The sequence below is a fragment of the Cricetulus griseus genome, chromosome 2 (genome assembly GCF_003668045.3).
Source record: "Cricetulus griseus strain 17A/GY chromosome 2, alternate assembly CriGri-PICRH-1.0, whole genome shotgun sequence".
NCBI classification, from domain to species: domain Eukaryota; kingdom Metazoa; phylum Chordata; class Mammalia; order Rodentia; family Cricetidae; genus Cricetulus; species Cricetulus griseus.
In genome coordinates this window covers 22,784,271-22,811,770 of record NC_048595.1, presented here as the reverse complement: position 1 = coordinate 22,811,770, position 27,500 = coordinate 22,784,271, and the positions used below count along the sequence as shown (strand labels likewise).

Here is a 27,500-nt window from a genome sequence, read left to right as displayed (position 1 = left end):
TTGTTTTTCTGTCTGCTTAACAGCGGCACCTGAATTACTGATAGTTTAACCATCTGCACCTTCCAGTCCTGCCAGCATGGGTTCAGCTGCAGCCCTGAAATGCTGTTGTTTTATCTAAGTCGTTTTATTTACCAATGAAGACTCGGGAGTCAGATGTTGGAGTCAAAACCTACTAGAGCAGAGAAGCCAAAAAGCAACCAACTGACTTTTTTTTTTTTTTTTTTTTTTTTTTTTTTTTTTTTTTTTCTGGAGATCCAGCAAAAGAGAGAGCATCTCTACACTGTCCCAACCCAAAGAGACCAAGAATCTCTAAGTCCCTCCCCTACTCCTTCCTGTGTCTCTCTATCCATATTGCTGAGTCCTCTGTTCTCTCTATGGCTAATTCTTGTCAACTAGTCACTGGTTCCACTCCCTGATCCAAGGTTAATTTTATAAACATAATCTGGGATTTTCACAGCATGATCAAATATCCCACCACAAGTGTGTGGTACCTGCATCCTGCCATGTTTGTGTGTGGTTCCTGGATCCTTCCACACTTGTATTTTGTACCTCCACCCTTCCATGTTTTTGTTTTGTTATATTATGAATATTACAGAATTTTGTGGGTAAAAGTACATGGGAGACTTTTATTTAATCAATATTGTAAGATTGCTATGGTACTAAACAGTAAGTTCAAGACCAGTCTGTGCAACTTAGTAAGATCTTGTCTCAAAATAAAAAATAAAATAAAAAGGATAGCTTGGTTATATATATGTTCATTCTCTGATACTGGAAAAAAAAAAAAAACTTGCTTTCACAATATTGAAAAAAAAAATTGTGCCGGGCGTTGGTGGCCCATGCCTTTAATCCCAGCACTCGGGAGGCAGAGGCAGGTGGATTTCTGTGAGTTTGTGGCCAGCCTGGTCTCCAGAGCGAGTGCCAGGATAGGCTCCAAAGCTACACAAAGAAACCCTGTCTCGAAAAAAAAAAAAAAAATGCTTTGACTAAGTGCCCCCAGCAATGGGCATAGATCCTTCTGCTCCTCATCCTGACTGTTTCAGCCCAAGGCTCTCCCTGTCACCACTCTACTGGCGGAGGTTTCTTTTGCTCCACCTGGACAGAAATTGTGGATAGATAGAAAGTCTACAAATGCTGCTCCCAGGTGGCTTCCCATCCCTTTTGTGTTTATGCAGAAAGCCATAGCAGTAGACAGGCGTGAGCAGCGGTAAAAAGCGCCCTCTAGTGTTAGACTCGCTGTGCAGTCTTCGGAATCAGACCTGGCTCCCTAGATGACTGGGTGCAGCTCTGTGGGTGCAGCTAGTGTGAGGCTCTGAACACCACTTCACCACCATCTTCTCTTCCTCCCTTCACTCCTCTTCCTCCTACTTAATACAGAGCCTCATGTAGCCCAAACTTGACTCGAGCTTATTAAGTAGCTAAGGGTGACCTTGTACTTCCTACCCTGCTGTCTCTATCTGCCAAGTGCTGGGATCACAGATCTGCACCATGCCCAACTTCATTCCATGCTGGGGATGAAATCCAGGGCTCCATGCTTGCTAGACAAATTCTCTGCCAACTGAGCTACATCCCCAGCCCCAGAGTACAGCTTCTTGTGTGTGTGTGTGTGTGTGTGTGTGTGTGCACGTTTAATTTTTTACATTTTTTTTACTTATATGTATGTTTAATTTACTTGTATGTCTGTTCACTACATATGAGTCTGGCTCCCTTAAAAATTCAGCAGAGTGGGGCTGGAGAGATGGCTCAGCCGCTAAGAGCACTGGCTGCTTTTCAAGAGGTCCCTGAGTTCAATTCCCAGCAACCACATGGTGGCTCACAACCATCTGTAATGAGGTCTAGTGCCTTTTTCTGGCCTGCAGGAATATATGCAGACAGAACACTGCATGCATAATATATAAACAAATCTTACAAAGAAAGAAAGACAGAAAGGAAGGAAGAAAGGAATGAAGGAAGGAAGAAAGATCATCAGAGGGTGTTGGACACCCCCCCCCACTGGAGTTACAGATGGTTGTGAGCTGCTCTGTGTGGGTGCTTGGAATTGAACTGGGTCCTCTGCAAGAGCAAGTCCTCTTATCCATTGAGCCATCTCTCCATCCCCAAAGCAAAGTTTCTTGAACTGTGGGTAGTAACTTCATATGGAATAGCGTAACTGAATAGGGAGGTCACAAAATTGACAACAGTAAAAGGTTTCTGACTGGGAAACAAGCAAAACTTAATTCAAAATCAAATACATAATGGATTTGAGGTGTTTCTGATGTAGCTCACCTGTGTGACATCGTCAGCCCCTGCTGCACCTACCCAGGGCAGGCCATTGGGCCACACAACTACCTTGCTGCCTGCCAACCTCAGCTCAGATTCAAAACTGCTGTATGTTATCCACTGGACATCTTCACTGTACACACAAAAGTCTCCTGCTCTCTGAGCAGTGGTGGCACACACCTTTACTTCCAGCACTCAGGAGGCAGAGGACAGCCAAGACAGCCAAAGCAACACAAAGAAACCCTGTCTTGAAAAATAAAAACAAAACCAACATCTCCTGCTCTTAAACAGCCCTGATCATCCTTCCTATACTCAAACCTTCTAACATTTATACCATCTTATACTATGCATTTATACGAATCTGTGTTCTCAACATTGACACTTATAAAATCAAAATGTGAATTGACTCTAAAAAAATGCTGAAAATGCCATGTCCTGTAGTCTCAAAAATGTAGCCAATATTTAATTCTTTATATAAAAATAAACACACCTATTACATTGGTATGCAAGTCTGTTTTCATTTTAATAATTGGAAAAAGTATAGATGTGCGAAGAACTGTTTTAAAATAATTGTTATATAGGTGTTTGATCGGTATGTGTGTGGTGTATGTATGTATGTATATATGTATGTATTATAACTATATAAATGGAGTCAAGTAAAATTTCTTGGATAAAAAGGGTGGTGAATGGAAAAACTGTAGGAAGTCTTAATCCAGACTTATACATCAAGCCTTGTTAGAGCGAAAGTCTGGTACAAATAGTTCCAAGCAGCCCTGGCTAGCACTGTGCCCTCAGGAGCCAAGGCAATCAGCTGCTGTCTTTTGTACAGTTGTTCAAGGCATCTGTGGAGAGTTCCAGAAGGCTGGTGCTGGCATAAGGGCAGTCAGGCTGGCTGTTTGCTCAAGGCAGCTGGGACAACAGGAGAGTTCAATAGCTGCTAATTAGGGAATCAAGTTGCCCATTTCCAGTGCTTGACCGATTTAGAGGGAAATGAGTATCAGAAGGGGTGAACCCAACAAAACTTTCCACTTAGCTGGATGTGGTGGCACTTGCCTTTAATCCCAGCACTTGAAAGACTGAGGGATCTCTATGAGCTTGAGGCCAGCCTGGTCTACATAGTAGTTCCAGGATATCCAGAACTAAAAGAAACCCTGACACACACACACACACACACACACACACACACACACACACACACACACGCACGCACACAAATGTGTTTGTTTGTTTTGAGGTAGGGTTTCTCTGTGTAGCATTGGCTGTCTTGGAACTACTATCTATGTTTAGATATTTGTTTTTATTTTTATGTGTTCAGTTATTTTGCCCTCGTGTATAGCTGTGCACTGCCTGCTTGCAGTACTGGAGGAAACCAAAAAAGGGTGTCAGATCCCCTGGGACTGGAATTACAGATCATTTTTCAGCAGCTATGTGGATACTGTGAATTGAACCTGGGTCCTCTGGAGCAGCAACCAGTGCTCTTAACTGCTGAGCCATATTTCCGAACTCCCATTTATTTATTTTGTCACAGAATTCCACTGTGTAGCCCTCGCTGTCCTGGAACTTTCTGTGTAGACCAGGCTGGCCTGGAACTCACGGAGATCCATCTGCCGCTGCCTCCTGAGTGCCCCACTCCAGGCCTTACTTCTTTCTTTCTTTATTTGTATGTATGTGCCTGCATCACATACATGCAGTGCCCTCAGAGGCCACAAGGGGGAATTGTATTCCCTGGAACTAGAGTTGCAGGTGGTTGTGTTGCCCAATGTGGGTGCTAGGAACCAAACTCAGGTCCTCTGCAAGAGCAGAAAGTGCAGTGAACCACCAACCTACCTCACAGGCCCCTCTTCAAGGAAGAAAATGCAAAAGCACTCCACAAACTCATTGCACCCATCTCCAGGCCTCTCGAGAGCAGAAGGTGTTATACAGGTCTGGGCTTCGTTTGCTTTGTGCTGAATCGGCTTCAGGTGTGGGAACAGCTACAAAGAGCCTTGAGATTTGACTGAGCATCTGCAGCAAACATGGGCATCCTTTTGTGTGACGAGGCCCAGACTATGAATATGGGTCAGAGGGGAGCAGAGCAGAGGGCTGAGACACTGGGAAGCAGGGTCCTGAGCCCAGCCTTTTGGCTCCCTGCCATTACCCATGCTCTCCATCCTGCCCACCATACTCTCCAAGACCCTTATTGCCAGGCATGGCACTCTACACCCCACCCCCAGGTAGGTTAAGGAGATAAGGGGCCTCACACCAAGGGTGAGGAACGAAGGACATGGAAGTCACACACATGTACAGGCGTGTTTATTGGGTGGAGTCTTAGAGACTCAGTAAGGCACGTGGTCTAGGAGGGGGTAGGTTCTGGAGGCCTGGAGCACAGGCCTTGGCGTGGGCACCCCAGTAGGGTAGGTATCCCCTGCCAGCTCTGGGCCACTCTCTCCTTCCATGCCCTCTTCTGGGGACCTTGAGAACAAGGGTTACTTCTGTCCCAAGGGTGAGTGTGCATGGCCATGGGCAGGGGGAGCTGGGACTTGAGCACAATGTCCCACAGACCCTGGAGGCACTGAGAATGGAGGGGCCTGACTCGGGCAGGCCCTGGAAGAGGGTGGGTGGGTGTGGCCAAGGGTGGGCTGGCCCTTGTTGAGTCCCAAGGCACCAGGTGGGCAGGCTGCAGGGCCTTCTCAGCTGAAGTCTCTGTCGGGCAGGAGCAGGGGGGCCACCAGGGTCCACAGGTAGAGCAACAGCCCCGCCCAGCTGGCACAGATCTTCACCCACACGGAGGTCCACGTGCTGATCATCTTCCGGGTCTCACCAGGGCTGGAACACAGCATTGGGTTCATGAGCCTGGCCCCCATCCTGAGCCTCAGTCCTGTTCCCTGACTTGACCAGCCAGCTGAGACATCGAAATTCAACTCTGGCCTTTACCCCATATCTCCAGTCCCTGTGTCTCACACTAGAGATACCTTGGCCTTGGGACCCTGGGCCACAGAACCAATCTTGACTGTACTTCCAGGCCTTGACTTGACCTGCCTCCTGGTCCCCCACTTTGTCATCCTGGGCCAGGCATAGTGATGCACACCTAATCCTAGCACTTGGGAGCCAGAGGCAAGAAGAACAGGAGTTCAAGACCATCCTTGGCTACATAGTAACTTTGAGACCAGTCTGGGCTACATGAGCCCCTGTATCAAAAGCAAAACAAAAATGTCTGAGAGCCAGTGGCCCACACCTTATGATCCCAGCCTCCCAGGGAAGTGAGGCAAGAGAATCTCAAGTTAAAGGCCCACCTGGGCTACACAGAGAAACCCATCTGTAGTACTTTGTCACCTAGTTCTTTGGCATCACTCCTCAAACCTGAGGACTGATGAACTCTGACCTTAATCCTGCCTGGCCTTGACTTTGGTCCTTAATCCAATGACTCAGCTTTGGCTCCTGACTTCAGCTCCTTTTCCCTCTATCGCCTTGATGGCCTCCGAGCCTCAATTTTAACCAAATGACCTAGCCCCAGTGTGTGCTGATATGCTATTGCTCCCAATAGTCTTGACAAGGTGTGACTCTCCATGGTCCCAACCCCAACTCTGGACCTCTTGACTTCAACACTTGATTCTGTGACTTCAATTCTGATCACTGTACCCTAATCTTGCCCCTCCATGTAACCCACACTGGACTCCTCCACTACCCAGCCCTGATTTGCAAGCCTGGTCTACCCTGCTGAAGCCCAACCCCACCTCCTGTTTGTCCATTTTGATCTCTTAGCAAGTGTGAGAGAAGCTGGGCCGATGAAGGCACAGCAGAGAAACTAAGGAAGAACAGGGTAGGCTTTGTGGGGGCCTAAGACCCGCCATCTAGGTTCCCAAGCCTGAGAAGACACCAGAAGACCGAGGAGTGACTGGAGGAGATACACAGTGAGTCCCCCGGGGGCTCCCGCCCACCAGGCTGCCATGCACACCTGTACCAGTTGGTGAGTGTCATCATGACATGCAGAGAGGCCAGCACCAGGCAGAAGTGGAAGAAGGAATAGCTGTAGGTGACACCATCCTGCTCGTTGTCATAGGCTCGGCCCCCACTGACGGCCACCTGCTGCTGCTGCACAGTCTCCACGGGACACTCCTCCGTCTGCATCAGGCTGTTCACCTGCCGGTGGTCAGAGGATCGCAGGCTGTGGGAGAGGAAGGCAGGCTGTTAGGGCCACTGACAGAGGGCAGACACAGCAGAGTGTGACCCTGTGAGCCAGGGAACCTGTCACACCAGACTCAGGTGATCCCGGAGGCCCAGGAACCAACAAACAGTTCAGTCTCAACTCTACTCCAATCCTGACAACCCTGAGTAAAATACAACTCTGCGAACCCTCTATTCCAAGTGTCTCACAAATGCCCAGTACCAGGTATAAACTAAATAGTCACTTCACCATTTGTAGAACAGGTGCTGGGTAATGAGTACCAAGTACTGAATACTGCGTGCCAAGTACTGTGAGCACCAAACCAGAGCTTCATTCATTGAGGTTTTGCTAGTTAAGCTTTTGTCACAAACTAGGGTCATCTGGGAAGATGGAACCTCAACTGAGTAAATTCTTCCTCCAGATCAGCTGTAAGCAAGTCTTTGGGACATTAATCTTGATTAATTATTGATGTAGGAGCATCCAGAAGGACACAGCTCACTGTGGGCAGTGCCACCCTGGGCAGGTAGTTCTGAACTATGTAAGAAAGCTGGCTGAGCAAGCCATGGCGAGTAGGCCAGGAAGCAGTGTTGCTCTGTGGCTTCTGCTTCAGTTCCTACTTCCGGGTTCTTGCCTTGAATTCTTGCTCAAGCATCCTTCTGTGAGGGACTGTTTGTTGCCTGGAAGAGTAAGCCAAAAGAAATCCTCTCCTCCAAAATTGCTTTGTATCGTGGCATTTATCATGGCATTTATAATATTATATTAATTATTATTAATTTAAAGAAAATTAATACAGGTTGTTTTTTGGGTGGGAGGATTTATGTGTATGTGTGCACGTGTGCAGGTAGGTGTCCTTGTCTGTAGGGACATGATGTATGTATGTGTGTGTACATTTGTGTATATGTGTGGATGTATGTGTGTATATTGTATATATATATGTGTGTGTGTGTGTGTATATGCATATGTGTGTATGTGTTTATGTATATATGTCTGTATGTGTATGTGTGTATGTATATGTGTGTATATGTATGCAAATGTGTGTATGCATGTGTGTATGTATGTATGTGTCTATGTCTGTGTATATGTGTATATGTATGTATATATATATTCATTGAATGTGTATGTATGTGTATGTGTGCACATATGTAGGTCAGAAGATAATGTTAAGTTTCTCCTTCAACTGCTTATCTACTTTCTTTTTTGAGACGGGGTCTCTACTGAACCTGGAACTTAACATTTCAGATACAGTGGTGAGTTGTAGGTATGTCCTGGGGTTACTATGTTGTGCTGTAGGTATGTTCTGGGTTACAGTGGTGTGCTGTAGGTATGTCCTGGGTTACAGTGGTGTCCTGTAGACATGTGCTGGGTTATAGTGGTGTGTTGTAGACATGTGCTGGGTTATAGTGGTATGCTGTAGGTATGTGCTGGGTTACAGTGGTGTGCTGTAGGTATGTGCTGGGTTACAGTGGTATGTTGTAGGTATGTTCTGGGTTACAGTGGTGTGCTGTAGACATGTGCTGGGTTACTGTGTTGTAGGTATGTTCTGGGTTACAGTGGTGTGCTGTAGACATGTTCTTGGTTACAGTGGTGTGCTGTAGACATGTCCTGAGGTTACAGTGGTGTGTTGTAGGTATGTTCTGGGTTACAGTGGTATGCTGTAGACATGTGCTGGGTTACAGTGGTGTGTTGTAGGTATGTTCTGGGTTACAGTGGTGTGCTGTAGACATGTGCTGGGTTACAGTGGTGTGCTGTAGACATGTGCTGGGTTACTGTGCTGTGTTGTAGGTGTTTGCTGGGATGTAAACTCAGGTCCTCATGTTTCCACAGCTTGTGCTTTCCACTGAACCATCATCACAGTAATCTGGTTGTTTTCTGTGACAGTCTCATGCAGTCCAGGCTGGCCTGGAACTCAGTCACTATGTAGCCCAAATTGTTCTGAAACTCACAGCAATCCTCCTGCTTCTGCTTCCCAAGGGTGGGAATTAAAGGCATGCGCCATGTCTGGAAACTCTGAGCTTTGTTAGTCTTAGGCACTTAGTGTTAGCTTTTGCCTTCATGTTCATGAATAGAAAGCAGAGAGGATGTCAGTGGCAGAGCACTGGCTCTGGCTAGATCCCAGAACTGAAAAGAAAGACCAAAAATGCCATGGATTGACAAGATGGTTCAGTGAGGTAAAAGTTTTTGCTGCACAAGCCAGGTGACCTGAGTTTCAATCTCATAATCCACGTTAAGGTGAAAGGAGAGAAATGACTTTCACAAACTTATCCTCTGACCTCCACATATGTGCCATGGAACAGGCACTTGTGCATGCATGTGTGTGTGTGTGTGTGTGTGTGTAAGCACACCACCATGCTTACATGTGCAAGAATACACCATGCTTATATGTGCAAGAATACTTTTTTTAACGTCCTTTCTTGGGCTATTGGTTAGCTAAGGAATGAATCACTACATTAGACATTTTGAAGTTTTACTTGGATTTTTTTTTTATAGCTTGTACCTTAACACTTTGATTCTTTGCTGTTTCTATTGGCTCATAGCATTGTTTTAATAAATTTTATGAAAAAGTCTTCACAAAAATAATAAATAGGACCAGGGGCATGGCTCAGCATGTCAAGTCACCTGCTGCCAAACCTAATGACACAAGTTCAAAACCAAAGGATTGAACTAAGAGGAGCATTTTCTTGATTGACTGATGTGGGAGGGCCCAGCCTACTGTGGGTGGTACCATCCCTGGGCAGATGAGCCTGGATTGTATAAGAAAGCAAACTGAATAAGCTACTGAAAGCAAGTCAAAAGGCAGTGTTCCTCCATAATGGACTGTGACTGAGATATACAATCTCAGTCCAAACAAGCCTTTTCCTCACCTTGTTGGTTTTGGTCATGATAATTATCACAGCCATAGAAAGCCCCCCAGTCCTCCTTCCCTCACTCCCCAGCTAAGAACCCGTCCCAAGCCCATGGTACCTAATGAAGAAGGTGCACAGGAGGAAGACGACAAGGCCCACGATGCTCGGGGCATCCCACCACATGGTGCTGTAATCCTCCAGGTCCACCTGGCTTGTTCCATTTTTAGTAGGCAGGTGAGGGTTGCATTTTTGGTCTGGGCAAGAAACACAGACACCTTTAACCTTAGCTGACTGGATCTAGGAGTCAGGGAACTCTCACTAAAGATGTGTCAAGTATAATAGGTTTGAAAGACAACAAAAGATAATTTGACAATGCAAATTAGAATAGAAAGTAAATTAGGTACAAGACTTTGGACTCATCAAGAAAGATAAGATGACGGAGTATTTTGTCTGAATTGGTCAAATGCTATGGACTACACATTGCTGATGTACTTACCGCCTGTATATATTGTATATAGTAGTTATACTTATTATGTATATAGTTTTTCTTATATGAGTTATAACTTTTTAATTTTAGACAAAAAAGGGGGATATATAGTGATATCTTGTTTGTACAAATAAACCTGTCTGAAGGTCAGAGAATGTAGCTTGCCACTAGCTAACCATAGAGGTCTGGAGGTCTGTACAGACAGACAGGAAGTGAGGTAGCTGGGCAGAAACAGGATATAAGCAGGGAGAAACAGGAAATCGCCCTCTTGTCTGCTGAGACGCTAAGGAGGTAAAGTGTGGCAGTGGCTTGCTCCTTCTTCTCTCTGATCTCTCAGCATTTTCCTCTATATCTGACTCCAGGTTTTTATTATCTAGACCAATTAAGAACATCATTTACATTTTATGAGAATAGACAGTGAGCTGACCCAAGAGGAAAGGCAGACAGACACACACATGACCCTCTAAGGCCCAGCAGTAGACAGCAGGTGGCAGATACAATGAAAGACAGATAAACAACTCCAGGAGCAGATGAGACTCTCCTGCCCACCCCCCAACCAAGACTGAGCCTCTGGGTGTCCCAGACCCCTGTGACATCCCGAACACTTCAGCAGGCCACTGTTGAACCAGCGCCTGTCTCACACTCACCGGGGACGTTGGATAGGGCCAACCAGGTGACAAACATGGTGTACAGTGTGACGATGGATGCCTGCAGCAGACCTGAGTTGGGCTGGGCATTCTGCCGATAACAGTTCATAGGTAAGAGCTCAGCCTGCTCACCCCACCAGATCACCCACCACACCTCCCTATCCAAAACTGGAGCCCTAATTCTTTCTCTTGATACCCCAGCTTACCAGCACCCTTTCTTCTGCAAATGCTCAGGTCAGCCTCTCTAGTTTGCTCAGCTTCCCCTGCCCCTACCCACTGTTACACTCCAGACACCCTGACACTGCAGCCGCCTCTGCAAACCTCTCCTACCTCAGCACCTTTGAAACTTGACACGTCCTGTCCCCACTGCCCCAAAGCAGGTGTGTGTGTAGTGGTGGGGGAGCTGGAGAGGGGTGCCTGTGTGTGTGTGTGTGTGTGTGTGTGTGTGTACACGCGCACGCGTATACATGAGCATGGACGCCAAAGACGACCTCACCTTCATCCCTCATGAACCCCCCCTCTCTGAGAGACAAGGACTCAGGCTGAAGAGATGGCTCAGCCACTAAAGGTTAGGTTCACAACCAAAATTATGAGTGACAAGGACTCTCAGTGGGATCTGGTGCTTGTCAATTTGGCTAGACTGGCTGTCCCCACCTCCCCAGCTCTTGGATTATAAGCACACCTGACCTTTTTGACATGGATGCTGTAAAAACCAAAGTCAACCTGCAAGCCCCCCTGCCTAAGAACCAGGTAACTTCCTGGAATGCTGGGAGTTGTAGTTGTTTGACAATAACAAAGTCACATGGGAAATACAGTGGCCATATGGTTTTGTCCTTTAAAAGCCCCAGTCCCTCTGTACTCCTTAAACTGTTTGCTCCTCAGTAAAGTGGGATGACAATGATGTGAGGAACAAGAGACATGGATGACAGGCCGCTAACCGTTAGCTATTACTCTCTTTCTTCCTCTACCTCCGCACAGCCACACCCCCAACCTATACAGCAGATCTCGGTGACAGCAGTGCCCACCAAACGAGTGTGCATGCATCACCTTCATAGGCTTCAACTTTCTCCATGGGAAATGAAGACTCGGCACAAAAGAGAGGCCCCCAACCTTTGTACTGACTCCCCAAAACTTAAGCTTCCTGTCAACACTGAAATCCAAACTGGAAAATACTTGCAGGTGCATACAGGGGTCAGGGATACTCTCTGAAGAGCTGAGGACCATTCTGTCATTCCTGTCCACTGTCTCAGAGGGTCCGGGATGGGATGTCAGGAAATTGCACCCCGCTCCCCAGTACTTCCTCCTGAACTCTGAAAATCATTTCTCTTGACTGGTACAACATTAATAACTACAGTAACAGCTGGAGTCTGCTTGATATTTATATGTCTAATCAGACCTCAATCGTGAGAGCAGCCCCAAAGAGCACTTACACTCGAGGAGGGAGGAGCATCGTGCGGTTAAAGCACTTTCCCAAAGATGCCCAGCATGTAGATATGATGGCCAAATCAGGAGAGCAGAAGCTTAGATGCCTATAAACACACCTGTCAGCCCCTGTCCTGGGACCCAGCTTCCTACATGAAGTCCACCTGCAAAGGGATTGTGCCAGCTGGCAAGCTCACCTGGACCTTGGGCAGGACAGCAACAATGGAGACACAGACGCAGAAGGTGAGGTTGAGGCTGATGAAGACCTTGCCCTCATGGCAGGCACCAGGCTCCGTGTAGTAGATGAACATCAATGCCACAGCAGCAATGGACAGCAGATAGAAGAGGAGTGTGAAGAAGAAAAGGCCTGGGCAGAGTGGAGATGAGCAGTGGTTCAGAGTCAGGAGGCAGAGACAGGACCATCAGCCACCCTCCTGCCAGGGGCCTCAGTTCCCTGAAACATGGAATGGCTCCCCATGGCACCTTTGTGAGTTCTTGTCCCAACCCAACCCATAATGACTCACATACAATAAGGAGGTGATAGTCACTCTAAGAACAATACAGACAAAACAGAGCTATAGTGGACATCATTGCACCACTGTGATTGAACAGAATTTGCTGGTAGGGCTGCAGACAGCTCAGCAGTTAAGAGCATTTGTTGCTCTTACAAAGGACTGGGGTTCAGTTCTCAGAACCCACATGGTGACTCATAACCATCCATAACTCCAATTCCAGGTGGAGTATCACCCTTTTCTGACCTCCATAGAGACCAGGCACACACACAGTGCACACACATACATGCAAACACCCATACACATAAAATAAATCCAAAATAATTTGCTAGTAAAGCCTTCAAGACTATATAGAATATTAGAGCTCCATCTTTTATACTCCATTATATGTTTAATCTCTGCCTAAAATTCAAGTTTAGGTTAGACAACTTCAGCAGCCTTAGATCTTGAATATGCTAAAATTTTGTAATCTAGAAAAATAACTAATGATAAATAATCCAGCAATAAACCTAGGCTCCAATTCAAACTCAGAATATCCCATTTTCTAAAATAGTCTCATTCAATTATCCTCTTATTGCTATTATTTTGAGGCAAGGTCTCTCTTTGTAGCCCTGGCTGTCCTGAAACTTGCCATGTAAACCAGGCTGACCTCAAACTCACAGAGATCCACCTGCTTCTGTCTCCCAAGTGCTGGGATTAAAAGTGTGTGCCACTATCACCTGGCTAAATTTATTTATTTACATGTTTTGTTTTAATATATGAGTTTCTGCCTGCAGGCCAGAAGAGGGCATCAGATGACATTATAGATGGTTGTGAGCAACCATGTGGGTGCTGGGAATTGAACTCAGGACCTCTGGAAGAGCAGCCAGTGCTCTTAACCTCCAAGTCATCTCTTCAACACCAATCTTTAGTGGCTTTTGCTGTATTTCCTTGGCCATAAATTCCCTGGCCAGAGATAATGATGAACGGAATAGGAAGCAGGCTTGCCTTCGAGTGATGTTTGCCTGGCATGTTCAAGATTCTGGCTTTGATCCCCAGTAATATTTTAGAAAAGGTTGCCGGGAAGTGGTGGCGTACACCTTTAATCCCAGCGTTTGAGAGGCAGAGGCAGATTTATGTGAGTTCAAGGCCAGCCTGGTCTACAAAACAAGTTCCAGGACAGCTAGGGTTGTTACACAGAGAAACCCTGTCTCGAAAACAAAAAGAAAGAAAAGGTTACAGTATGGAATTGTCATTAGTACACGGTAAGATTTTCACCAGTTGCTCTCAAAACAAGGGTGTTGTCAACAGCTCATGAGGCCTGGTGGTTGGACCGGCAGGTTCAGAACAGTGTGAAGGGCAATGAGTGTAGCCCAGGCTTTCTTGCAGACTTACGATAAGTGCAGAGGATTCAGCCGGGCAACCTGATGCTAGAATTTCAATGACCAGACACCACTTAAAATATGATTGAGCCACCACTAAAAGGGTCTGGCACGTCCCTGCTCTGCATAGTCTGTCCCTCAGAAGCTATGAACCTCAACCCCTCAGGGCCCCTCAGGCAGCTTCCCATGGCCAGTCCTTTCTTCCAAACTTCAGCTCCAGACCCAGATTCATCAGGTACCCAGCTCCTCAGTGTGGAGGCCAGCACGGCACTGACCTGCGTACCAGGCTGGGGAGTCACACTCCTCGGCCTTGCACAGCCACCGCTGATTCCAGGAGTGGGCAAAGTCAATGAACAGGATCAGCTGTATGAGGATGAAGAGGAAGGAGCCCACGACGCCAAAGTAGAACCAGACTGTGGGGAGAGAGCAATGAGGCAGGTGACTGGGGGCGTAGGAGCGGCTGTGGGGACAGCAGGTCCCCAGGGTTGCAAGCATGGCTTCACTCAGGTGTTCTCTCTCAAACACACAGGTTCATTCGAGAGTCACTCCTGTCGTACTCTGCATGGGGAACATGAAGAGAAAAGAGTCCTCCTCTCTTGGTGTGGCTGAGTAGGGTTCAGGCTAGGTGGTCCCCCACCGGGAGTTTCCCCAAGGCTTCAAAGCCTAGCACCAGGATGCTATCCAGTGAAGAGAACAGAGAGGACCGACAGCCACCTGGAGTCAGTGTGATGTCCGGGCAAAGAGCCACCCACACTCTCCCACCCACCCCACCACCCTCGTTGCCACTCCCTTGTCCTCAGAGCCACCTACTCTTGGGAAAGGAGCCATCAGGGATGTAGAAGGCACCCACAGTGATACCCACGAGGATCAGGAATTTAAAAAACCAAAACCTGCAAGAGAGATGAAGGGGGGGAATCTGAGTGGGGACAGTGACATATGGAACCAGAGCAGAGGCAGACCAGAACCTCCACCCCAAAGGACAGGTCCTGGGAGAGATGAAGGGGCATGCTAGTGATCTGATCGACACAGGGTCTTTCCCACTTCTAGAAAAAGCCTGGAGCTCACGGCAGAGGGAAGAACCAAGCAGTGAGATTATCACTAAACTGCTGTGTGATCTCAGCAAACCGTTACAGTCTCTGAGCTTTTTCCTCATTTGAAAAATGGATTTGAGTAGGGGTAGCTCAACTGGCGATTTGTCACGCAAGCATGAAAACTGACATTTGATCTTCAGCACCCCGGTAAAAACCCAGGCATGCTTGTCGCTGGGGCCTGGCCAGCCAGGCTAGCATAATCAGCCCCAGATGAGGGATCCTGTTTCAAAAAAAGAAAAGAAAGAAGAAAGAAAAGGTGCAATGGATGGCTCCTGGAAACAGTTGAGCCTGACCTCTGGCTTCTACCAGTGAGGGCAGGGTCTAGAGATCTCTGGGGACAGGCAGAGGGAAGGAAAGCCTTCCACAGGAGTGTGCCAGGGTGCAGGTGGTCTCCCCTCACCCATTCTGGAGGGCCGCTCGCGGGTCCCGGCTGCTGCGGACACAGAGCATGACCAGCATGAAGAAGAAGAAAAAGGCCGCGGTGGCGAAGCACATGCGGTAGACAGCGCGGAAACCCAGCAGGGAGCCGCAGTCCAGGGGGCCCTGCAGGACCACGGGTTGCTGGGTCGTGTCTTCACACACCCAGGGTAGCTGTGGAGACAACAGGGTAGCTTGAGGGCCACGCCAACAGAATCCTGCAGCCTTCCATCAGGTCTGAGCCTCCATTTCCATGGCCTGTTTCCCACTCCCTTTGGGGCTGAACCCTAAGAGAGGCTGCCCAGACTCCTATGCCATAACATCTCCCTCCTAGCTGACCATTCCCTGCTGTCACAAGCCCCCAACCCATCGCCCACATCGGACACCCCTATCTCAGTGTGTGAAGCTCTGCTTCCCAGGGCGGTCTCCATCTCCTGCCTTTAGCAGAACCACGAAGAGGCCTGCGGGACCACCACCACCACCACCACCCCCGCCCCCGGGAAAGTTGGCCTCTCTACAGACTCCGCGGGGATTCACACCTATGCACAGGTCACGATGTTTTAAGTCTTGGGTCTAAAAGCTCCCTCTAGAGCCGCATTAAGGTCAAGCCAAGATCCCTGCCCCAGAGCTTCAGCATTCACGGGGAGGCGCACTCCCGCGATCTGCCTCTAGAGGGCAGTCGCGATGAATAGGCTTTTCCATGAGAAACAGAGATCCGGCCTGTAGGAAGGAGGCTCGGGTGTCCGGGTGTCCGTCCACCACTGCCACCTGCGCATTATCAGCACCTGGGACTTTAGTCACCTTTCCTCGACTGTGAGGGCGGGGCGATCCGGGTGCCTCCCAACCCCTTCCGGGACACTCACCTTGTAAAGCTGACTCTCCACTCCGGGGCTCAGCATGATGATGGACACCAGCACGCCCAAGAAGAGAAAGCTGGTGAAGAAGAGGCGGCTCACCGTGGAGTTGCGGGTTGAGGGGCAACAGCCGCATAGGATGCAGGGTGCAGAGCCGCAGAGGCAGGATGCCTAGGGGAGGCAGGGACGACAGCCTTCACTACATGGACACTCCACACCCGCCCCCTGCTCCATCTCAGTCTTCAAGCCTGTGCTGAGCTGCGGAGAGGACCCCATTTAACTTTCTAGCCCGAGACTGAAACTGAATCCACATAGGACTACAAAGCCTGAAGCAGCAGAAGTGAGGGCTAGGGTCACGCTATCACTTAGACGGAGGGAATGATTAAAAAGAAAACCAGAAGGCCAGCCACCACTGATGATGACAACCTCCGAGTGCGTTTCCCCTTCCATAAAATAGGGATCATGAAGGTAGCCACTCTTCATAGGGTAGCTGTGAAAATGAAGTAGAGTGTTTAAATTGTCTTGTTTTTTAGATTTATTTATTTTATATATATTGATATTTTGTTTGCATAGACATCTGCAGACCAAAAGACATTGGCTCCCATACCAATAAACATAGAACCAGATACATGTTAAGCCCTGAGAAACCAGGATGGTCAAAACAGCTGAAATTGAGACTCCCCAGAGGCTGTCTTGCCTGGGACTGAACCCATTGTGGACAGCTGATGGCGGTCTAGCACCTCTCACCATCCACTGCCTAAGTTGCAGCTTTCCTGGGCTGAAACCACTGAGAGACTAGGGAGGCGACACCACAGCTAGTCAATGAAGAAGAGACTCGACCCTCTGGGAAACCAGTCCCCAAGCACAAGCCTTGAAGAAACAGCCTCTTTGGCCAGCCACGAAGAGCCCAAGTCCTCACCCAGGTATTTAAAAACCCAAAAAGAACAGTCTTCCATGGACCTAAAAGACCTTAAGCCAAAAGTTACTGCCATTTAGTAAGCAATTTGCATACTGAGAGATCCCACTTATGTGACAGAGCAAGCCAGGCTGGTTTTGACTGGGTTGTGGCAAGTCCTAGAAGGCCCACTTGAGGAAGTGAGCAGAGGGCTGAAGGATCAGGAGGCAATACCAGACCCAGAAAGGGAAAGTGCCCCTGCCCATGGCAGCAGGGGCTGTTGCATTTGAGGAAGGGAGGTATAGTTTGTGGAGAAGGTATAGTTAGCTGGCAGTGTGATGTCTGATGGGCAGATGGGACCACACAGGACCACACAGGACCATGGTTTCCATCCACAGGACAGTGGACACCCTGTGAGGATACACAGCCCCAGCTGCAGAAATGAGCTCACCCTGTAGGGTCAGCTTGGCTGACTGAAGCTTTGGAGGCCCGGGCTCCTCTGAGAACTTTCTGGACCCATTGGGTACACAAAACTCCATGTGGCTGCCTTCCCATCTGCCTTTTCACCCAGACTGCAACATACCTGTAAATACGGTCACTCACAAAGCCAAGGGTAACAGGGATGCTAAATACAATACAAAATAGTTCTACATAGTCCCAGTCATGGGCTCTACCCTTCCAGCAACTTCTGGTGACATCTTCCAGTTGTTCCCTGAAGCCCAGCCTCCTGGCCATAGCCATCTTTGGGTAAGCCAGAGAGATGTCTCCTTTTACACACATGGATGATGAGGTTAACTAAGGTTAAAGGGCTTAGCAAAGGTCATACAGCAACACGGTCACAGCACTGAGGCTTGGAGATAGAAGTGGCAGGAAGGGCTAGCTGTAGGGTGGGTGACAGGAGACAGGGCATGGCCACACACACCTAGAATCCCAGCACTCCAGAGGCGAAAGGCTGAGGGAAGAGGATCATGACCTAAAGACCACACTGAGCTAAATAATGCATTTGAAACCAGCCTTCCTACCCCTATCACCCCCTCAAAAAAAAGTTTCATATGACCAAGATCTGTAAGTCGGCCTAGGAGCTAGGATTGAAGCTCAAGTCTTCGCTGCCAAGGCCAGGCTTTGCCCACAGACACCACTTCCCAGCCCACAGGCTACCGATGGGCCTGTCATTTGATTTCTAAATGCCCCAGCCATGCAAACACTCCCTGCAAGGCTAAAGCAAACCATGAAGGCCTTCCCACCTCGGGTGCCTGGGTCCATTAGGCCCCACCTCTGGCCTATTAATTGCACTTTCAGTTTGTGCCACTTGGAACAGTCAGACATGCGACCAGGTTCCAGCGAGATGCTATTTCAGTTCATTCTGTTTCACAGAGGTCAAAATCCAGACGCTTTCCCTGCGGGGTCCTGAGACCTGAAATGTCAGAGCGTTTCAGGTCCTGATGTGGAGCCAGGGGGCCCAGGTTAAGAGAGAGACATAGGCCCAACACACTGCTCCCCAGTGTGCAAATCCACACACTGTTTGATCTACCTGCCACTCTGGCCCTGCCTGGACCAGCTCCCACCAGAGCTGCTTCCTACAGACACACTGGCCTCTGGGCATGAGGGAGAGCAGCCACATGAGCTCACAGGAATACCGGAAGTGCACTGTGGTGCTGTACAAGGCAGGAAATAACTGGAGGAGGCTGACAACCAGGTGCCTGTTGTGTACATTATGGTACTCCACAACAGGGTTGCTCTACTGGTGTGTGTGTGTGTGTGTGTGTGTGTGTGTGTGTGTGTGTGTGTGTGTGTGTGTTACAGCACATTAGAGCACCATCTGCCGATTTCACAGACATAAAAATAATAAAGGTTTCAGTCTCGTGCTGGGTGCACACCTGTCACCTCGGCTGTTCAAGGCAGAAAGGTTGCAAGTTCAGAGCCAGCCTGGGCTGCAGAGTAAGGTCAAGGCTAGACTAGATGGCTTAGTGAGACCCTATTTCGAAGTAAAAAATTTAAAATGTCTGAAGATGTAGCTCAGTGGTAGAGTGCTGGCTTGGCTCAGGACCTGAGCTCAGTCTCCAGCACTGCAAAAAATAACTCAGCCATTCTTATTGAGATTGTGTCTGCTTGACCAGGCTGGCCTCAAACTTGCTACATAGCTAAAGATAGCCTTGAACTCCTGATCTTCAATCTTCCAGCTTCCACCAAAAGCCTTCCTTTTCTTTCTCTTCTTTTTTTCTTTTTTCTTTTGTTTTTGTTTTGTTTTTCAAGACAGGTTTTTCTCTGTAGACCAGGTTGTCCTGGAACTCATAGATCACCTGCCCCTGCCTCCCAAGTGCTGGAATTAAAGGTGTGCCCAGCCCCTTTCTTTTTTGGATAGGGTTTCACTACATAGCCCTAGCTGGCTAGGATCTTGAAATATAGACCAGGCTGGACACTACTCACAGTGGTCTGCCTGCCTCTGCCTCCTAAAGGCTGAGATAAAGGGGAGAGCCAACAGGCCCTGTAGCTACAAGGTTTCTTAGCATCTGACCAAACCTGGGGAAGTCTCTGCAGTGAACCCCCAGAAAGCAACTGGCCAGCCTCTGTTGCCTGCTGACGCAGTGGAGAGCTTTTCCCTCCCCCAACAAGCCACACAGTTTTGGAGCCTGATGGACAGAGGTCATTATCTTCCCTGCCAGTTGTCCCTAGAAACACTTGCAGGGCATTGGGTAGGCAGGAGAGGTAGTTCAGAGGCCACAGTTTTGAGCTGTGTTTCACCCCTAGCTGTGCATCCAAAAGAAATCAAAAGCTACACTGGAACCAATTGCTCACACATACTCAAGCACCCATGTGTGCAGGCTGAACACCAGGTCCTTGGATGGGAGAACAGATAAAGTTTGGCCCAGAAACACACTGAGTGTTAATATAACTCTTACATTGGAAAAGCCAGGTACGGTAGTACACACCTGTAACCCCAGCAATTGAAAGGCAGAGACAGTTCAGGGCCAGCCTGGGCCACACAGTGAGATATGCCACAAAAATAAATAAATAAATTCCAATACATGTTACAACCTGCATGACATGACTCTGAATGACATAATCCAGGCACAAAGGACATGAATGGTATAAGGAACCCAGAATAGCTGAATTCCTTGAGAGGAAGTTTCGGTGAGCTGGTGTGGTGACCAAGGACTACATCAGGGTTTCAGTCTATGGAAGTGACAGCACTGCAGACAGTGCTGGTGATGGCTGCAAATCGGTGTGAATTTGATGCCCTTGAACTGTAATAAAACTGGCTAAAGTGAAGCCAAGGAAGACTGAGGTGGGAAAATCCCTTGCACTCTGTGGCCCGAGGCTGGTCAGGGTCACATGTTAATTAAGTCCTGACTCAAAAGAAATAATGGCTGCAGCAGCAGAGTGTATGTGTCTTTTACCACAATGGGGGCAGCAGGAGTGGCTGTGCTGTAGTTCGGTTGGGGCCTAACCTGGCCAAAGCTTTGGTTTTGGTCCTGGGTGAGGTGGTACGCCTACACTCAGGAGGGTCAGATGCTGGTCTGAGGCTAACCTGGGATACATGAGTCTCTGAAGGGGTGGGAAGAAAAGATGAGAGTGGGGGAGAGGGGGGGAAGGAGAGGAGAAGAGATAAGTGGAAATAAAAAGGAAAGGAAAGGTGGGCAAGCCATTTCACCTCCCTGAACCTGTTGCCCCGGCTGGGAAGTGAGGGAGATTGTAGCTCAGAGGCAGAGATAGCACTTGCCTGGAGTTCAGTGCCTAGCAATGCAAACAGACAAAGCTAGAGGTGGTAGTCCACGCCAGTACTCCCGGCACTTGGGAAGCAGAAACAGGAGGATGGAGAGTTCAAGGTTATCCTCAGCTACATAATAATGAGTTCAAGACCACCCTAAGCTATATGAGACCCAGTGTCAAAAATCAGAACATAAAACCGAGGAGGAAGAGGAAGGAGAGGAAGAGGCGGACAAGACAGTAGAAGCAGCAGCCACAGGCACCACTGTATTTCTGGACTTCTGGAGTGGCTGAGGGGTACTGGGAGGTAGCCACTGTCCTCAAAGCTTACACCAGTGAGTCTGGACCACCCCCACCCCCCACTCCCCACCCCCCACCCCTGCGCAAAGGCAACAGGATTCACGCCAAAGAAGAGAGAAGAGTGACAGCAGCTTTATACTTAGTGACAGAACTGTGGTCCTAAAATGAGGAGGCAGATGGTGAAACGGGTGCTGCTCTGAGTCACCCAGAAGAGAGAACTGACACCAGGAGACAAGATGGAAGTTATCACTGAGTGCCTGGACTGACAATATTCACTCTGACAATGCCACTTGCCTGGGCTGTGTCATTTAACTAGGTCTGTCTGGGAAGATAAATGACAAGGTCCTTGAAGACTAAAACAAAGATCAAAGATCCAAATGGTAGACATTATACTATATGATATGGTATGTGCTTTTCATCACTATTTAAAAGCCAGAATCTGGCGCAGGGATGCACCCTGCAGCCTCCACAAACCACCTCAGTCTTGCGAGCACAGAAGGAGAGACAGCTGAAGGCTCCCACACCTCTCCCTGCAGGCTCCCAGAGCTGGCTTGGCACCAACTTTTTCAGCATTTCCCCTCCCTGGACTCAGCATTCTTATTTTTGAAATGGGCTCGTGAGCAGGACACTAGCTTGACCAAGTTCAGGCTCTGCATATGGACAGCCCTGTGCTTCATGGTGTTCTCTGATATCTCCATTTCCTCGTTGGCAGTCCTCAGTAATTCACCACTGTGTTGTGCTTATGGCTTGGCTGCTGATGTTGGCTTAATACAAAATATGTCCATGAACCACTCTCGGTACTGTTAAATGCCTACACAGGCTGGGGACATGTCCTGTTGTTCCTCCAACTCTATGGACATGGAGAGGGTTGTGTGTTGCCACAGTGGGCAGATGAGAAAATGCCAAGCCAGGGTTTGAATCTATGCCTTGCACAGTCCCTCAGACGCACAACCCTCCCTAAAAATTTGCTGGCCATCCAGGCTATGTGGCTTTGCCTAGTTACTCCCACCCTCTATGAACCCAGCCTATCTCCTCATCATCTAAGGCAGGCCTCACCTGACCAATGCAAATGCCAGGCAGAAGTGGACAGCTGGGTCACAGCTAAGAGAACACAAAAGTCTCCTGTCAACCAACACACCCAGAAACACTTGGGGCCTTCCCAGCATGACTTCTGGGTGAGGCCAGCCTGATCTACAAAGTGAGTTCCAGGATATCCAGGGCTGTTACACAGAGAAACCCCATCTCAAAAACCAAAAAAGAACTTCTCCTTGGAACAGGAGAAAGGGCTCCATGGTTAAGAGTGCTTGCTGTGCAATCAGGAAGACCAGAGTTCAGATCCCAGAACCCATGTAATACATCATGGGCCCCATGAACACCTGTTACCCAAGCTCTTGGACAGGGTAGAGACAAGAGGATAGCTGGGTCTTGCTAGCTTCCAATCTAGGCAAGAAAACATGAACTCCAGATTCAAAGAAAGACCCTGCCCCAAAGGAATGACAGAGGAATCAGATACTCTTTTCTGGCTTCTGCAGGTGCACACATGTGCGTGTGCACATACATTCACACATACAGATAAATAAATCTTTTAAAACTTCACTCCTAGTCGGGCGGTGGTGGCGCACACCGTTAATCCCAGCACTTGGGAGGCAGAGGCAGATGGATCTATGTGAGTTTGAGGCTAGCCTGGTCTACAAGAGCAAGTTCCAGGACCTCCAGAGCTGTTACAAGAGGAATGCTGTATGGAAAAACAAAACAGAAAATAAACTGCCGAGAGCTGCTGGTTGCAAGAGGCCATGGGAATGTACAGCAGTGAGTGACAACTGGCATTTAACAGTCTACCCACTAGACATTGTTGGGGAGGCCTACTTGGCAAAGCCAACTTACCAGATGTAGTTAGGGAGCACTACTTGGAAAAGCTGTAGGATTATTGACCATAATTGACTGGTTTTTCTTGTCCAAAACATTCTCAAGTGAGTGTCATTACTTACTTCCCTAATAAGAACAGCTGTGGGGTTCTTTCCACAGCCCTTTGGTGGTGTGTTTTATATTTGTTAGGCACACATATAGCTGTGGATAGTCAGGAAGATGAATTCTGCTTAAACTGTGTAATTCTGATGAATAGAAATTCTAGGATATTTTCCATTACTCAGACTGACACAGGATTCTCAGTCACAAAGACAGCCTTTTACACAGACAGGCTAACTTTAAACTTCAGAACAGAGTCAAAGCAGGCTGGTTGCCCTGGAGACAAACATCTGGTTGCCTCCTAGAGACAAATAGATGGGGCCATTTTCCCAGGCGTTGTTTTACTGATTCAAGGCCAGAGCTCGAAGCAACTTTAGTCTGCACATACTTCCTACCACTCAAGGTCCAGCTAATTGTTAAGTCTTGAATTCCAACTTTATTTTCTGTCTGGGAACCCTCAACAACTTAGAGCTACATACATGGGTCAGTGTGACATCGATAGCCTAAGGGAAACTGCATGACTTATCGTGTGTTATGAGAAATGGGTAGGGCCCTGAAAATGTAACTTATAATTGTCCAGAGTTTTGGCTGAGGGAAAGTGGAGGCAGCAGAGTGGCACTGGCCATCGGTGTAGCAAGCAAAGAGAAGGATTAGAGCTAATCAGGAAGCTATGTAGAGGAGGAATTTTTTGTTGTAGTTTTGGTTTTTGTTGTTTTGTTTTGTTTTTCAAGACAGGGTTTCTCTGTGTAACAGCACTAGCTGTTCTGGAACTTGAGGAGATCCGCCTGCCTCTGCCTCCCAAGTGTTGGGATTAAAGGCGTGAAACACCACCACCTGGCTTGAGGAGGAATTTTTTTTAAGAAGCAGTAAATAAAGAAAGTTAACCTTCAGATTGTGAGTCTGTTCTTTCCCTAAAGGCCTTTTTAGACAAATAAGAATTTTTCCTAAACCTGTACTACTCTGAGACTTTCTTTTTATTAACCCGGGGCAGATCTAGGAGCTGGCCTTCCATGGTCTGTGTCAACAAACAAAAGAATTTCATTCCGGAAGCAGAGGACTGCTGGCATCAAGGAGTGTCGTGTCGTGTCCCCCCCTCCCCCCCACCGCCACACACCATCTACTACTATTTTGCTATGAGGAAATCATTGACTCGATTTGCTCCGGCTTCTTCATCAGAAAAAAATGGAAATCAATGTTTTGAAACAATTCCCAGGCCTAGGACTCAAGCTAAGGATGACCTTTGAACTTCAGATCCTTCTTTTTTTTTTTAATTTAGTCGGTTTGGAGTGTTTATTTGGTTGGTTGGTTTTGTTTTTTGTTTTTTGCTTTTTTTTTTTGAGACAGGGTTTCTCTGTATAGTCCTGGATATTCTGGAACCTGCTCTGTAGCCCAGTCTGGCCTTGAACTCAGGGATCCTTCTGCCTCCGCCTCCCTATGCTGAGATCATCAAGCCCAGTTTATGTCATACTGAGAATAAGAACCTAGGGTTTCATGCATTCCAGGCAAGTGTGCTACCAATAAAGCTACAGGCCCAGACTGAAATGGGAATAATACCAACCGCATCACTGGGATCTTTGGGAAGATTAAACAATAGGACAAATATACAGGGTGACAGTTCACATCGATTGTCAACTTGACAGGACCTAGAATCATCTCAGAGACAAACATGTAGGCCTGTGTGTAGGGGGTACCTGGATTAATTCACTAAGGTGGGTAGACCTGTGTAAATGTGGATGACAACATCCTGTGGGCTGGGGTCCCCGACTGAAGGAAAAAGAAAGCTGAGCACAGACATCCACATCTTTTCACTTCCTGACTGTAGGGGCCATGTGACCAGGGATCACAAGCTCCTGCCACCAAGCCTGCCCTGCCTTAACAGATAGTAGCCTCAAACTGAGAGCTGAAATAAACCTGTCCTTCCTAAAGTTGCTTTTGTTGGGTATTTTGTTGCAGCAAGGAAAGTAAATACTTATAAATACATAAGCATCTTTCTTGCAGTGCTGGGCCTATGCCACAAGATAGCTCCATTCCTGGGTACTGACCTATCATAAGGACATAGCAAATGGTAGCCACTGTTGGCATGGTCACCTGTAAAACGGAATAACAATGCCATGGGGCTTCTGGGAGAATCAGTGAGACAGCATAGCCAAGGGCACTGATACAGGACCTGGCATACTAAACATCAGAGGGAACCAAAGGCAGGGGGCAAGTCCCTTACAGATACTGGATAGTAACTAGCGTCCTATTCTCTCCTAGACCAGCTATGTCTCTAAGCAACCAGAATGGGGGGTGGGGGATAAGGGAAGAAGCCTTGGCCAAGAATCAGATTTTTTTTTTTTTAAATTATGTATCCCAGCTTGAAACTCACTATGTAGTAGAAGCTGACCTTGAACTCCTGGTTCTTCTGCCTCTACATTCTGAATACTGGGATTATAGACATGCATCACTATGTCTGGCTTCAGACTTTTAAAAATTATTTTATATTTTTATTTTATGTGTATGAGCTTTTACCTGCATGTATGTCTGTGCATTGTGTGTGTGTGTGTGTGTGTGTGTGTGTGTGTGTGTGTGTGTGTGCAGTGCCTGAGGGAATCAGAAGGGGGCATCAGATACCTTGGAACTAGAGTTACAGACAATTGTGAGCTGTCATGTGGGCACTGGGCATCCAACCCAGGTGCACTGGACTGGCAGCCAATGCCCTTACCTCCTGACCCATCTCTCCAGCTCTCTGGCTTCAGGTTTTAAACCTGATTGTAATTCCCTCGTGTTTTCACTGTGCGTCCTGAGGCAAAAGAGCTAACCTCTGTAAACTGAGTGTCTGAGCAAGCCTATCTGGCCTCAGCTCTGTCAACTGTACACTGGGTGACTCAGAGCAGTTCTTGGCTCTGTTCTCCAAATGGAATTCTCCACCTACATGTCCTCCAAAGTAACCACAGCTCCCACAATGCCCACCTGCTGTTCACAGGAGCTGGGAGGCAGTCTCCATCTCTCACCTGTCTGCCTTCCCAAAAGTACACCAAGGGAAGCACTGTTGCAGTGGCCTTCAGCTCACTGATGGGGAGACCAAGCAGGGAATGGCAGGCAGGTCTGCCATCGCAACCCCTCCCCCAGCAGGGCATGACTAACCAGGCCGAACCAGATGCGAATCTTGTGGGCAGTGAGTATGAAGGTCTCCCTCTCTAACCAGGAAACAATTCCCTGGAAAGGGGATGGGTATCAGCAAGCATATCCTTACTCATGATCACCAGCTCAGGGTAGGATGCAAGAGAAACACACACACACACACACACACACACACACACACACACACACACACACACACACACACACAATGGAAACAGAGGCCCAAGAGAGGATAAGAGCTGTGTCCAGGGACCCACTCCATTGCCTCGCTGGGCTGAGCTCACTCTCAGAAAATGGCTACAAAGAAAACCTCTAGATGCCCAGCTCTCGCCTGGGCACCCACTCCTAACGCGCACACAAATCAGGGACAAAGGAAGCAAGTCCTGAGCCTTCCTTCAGCAGCCAGCCGCTGGAACCCCTCTCCGCCCCTCTTTGTGTGGGGCCAGAAGGGGAGGGAGCCGTCTGAATGAACCTCAGATTTAATGAAGGGAGGAAAGGGGGCTGGGAAAGGGAAAGTATGGGCCTCCCAGCCGGGTATGGCTGAATCCCCTCCCCTGTGCTAGTTGCTGCCCCAAAACAGAGCTGGCCAGGTGGGCACACTCAACCTCCTTCTATTTCTAGGTCTTCGCGAATCCAAAGTTTGGCTCAGATGGTCAGTGACGACCTCGCTCAAATAGATGGGGGGAGTTTATACCCAACCCCCACCCGCTTCCCAGGTCGGGCTGGAGGAGAAGGGTCCAGCGCTTGCAGGGGGAGTGCCCAAGAGTGAGCGGGCCAGACTGCGCGCAGCGAGAGGATGCAGACGGAGTCGGTTATGACGCTCAGACGGACTGAGCCCGAACCCTAGAGACATCGGCAGGACAAAAACAAAAGAACACACTGAGCCAGTGAGCCAGGCGACAGGGACAGACAGAATGACGGAGGCTCTACCGGGGGTGGGGTGGGGGGGTGGACAGAAGCGCAGTCAGAAGGGAGCCGGGACTCTGCCAGTCACACAAAGAGTCCCGCGCCCGGAGAGAGACGCGCCACACACCCGGGAGCCGATCCCACATGGGGCGCGCGCGGCGGCGGCGGGGTGCCCCACACCCGCTGCGGGCCTCGGTGTCCCGGTTCCCGGAGCGGCGGCGCCGAGGGCGCCCGGCCGCGCCCCACCCCTCCCCCGCGGTCACCCGAGCGACGACACCAGCTTGTCCAGCGCCCGGCTACCGATACCGAGTGGCTACGGGATGAGGATAAGAAGCGCGCCCAGGGGCCCCGGAAAGACAAGTTTGGAGGAAGCAAAAAAGAGGAAAAGTACTTGGAGGAAGAAGGTAGAGAAAAAGTGAGCGGGGCCGCAGCAGGAGCGGGGTGGACACTCACGCAGCTGAGCAGGGAGCAGGCCCCCAGACAGGCCCCCATGGCTGAGCCGGGCGCGGGGCGCCAGCCTCGGATCCCGGATCCAGGGAGACTCCAGGCGCTTGGCTGGCCCCACCCAG

The 27,500-nt window shown here is 48.7% G+C and overlaps 1 protein-coding gene across 1 annotated transcript in view; it reads right to left on the bottom strand.

The window, feature by feature from the left end:
- Positions 1-4,526: 4,526 nt before the first annotated feature.
- Serinc2 (serine incorporator 2) overlaps positions 4,527-27,500 on the bottom strand; it is a 22,975-nt gene continuing 1 nt past the window's right edge. The window contains exons 1-10 of the mRNA XM_027399428.2: positions 27,385-27,500; positions 16,044-16,205; positions 15,164-15,354; positions 14,483-14,562; positions 13,948-14,085; positions 11,997-12,166; positions 10,378-10,468; positions 9,362-9,497; positions 6,191-6,400; positions 4,527-5,061 (exon numbers count right to left, since the gene is read on the bottom strand). The exon at positions 27,385-27,500 is cut by the window's right edge and continues 1 nt beyond it. Of these exons, the coding sequence (XP_027255229.1) occupies positions 4,926-5,061; positions 6,191-6,400; positions 9,362-9,497; positions 10,378-10,468; positions 11,997-12,166; positions 13,948-14,085; positions 14,483-14,562; positions 15,164-15,354; positions 16,044-16,205; positions 27,385-27,423 (1,353 nt within the window). The 5' untranslated portion in view covers positions 27,424-27,500 and the 3' untranslated portion in view covers positions 4,527-4,925. The remainder of the gene's footprint in view (positions 5,062-6,190; positions 6,401-9,361; positions 9,498-10,377; positions 10,469-11,996; positions 12,167-13,947; positions 14,086-14,482; positions 14,563-15,163; positions 15,355-16,043; positions 16,206-27,384) is intronic.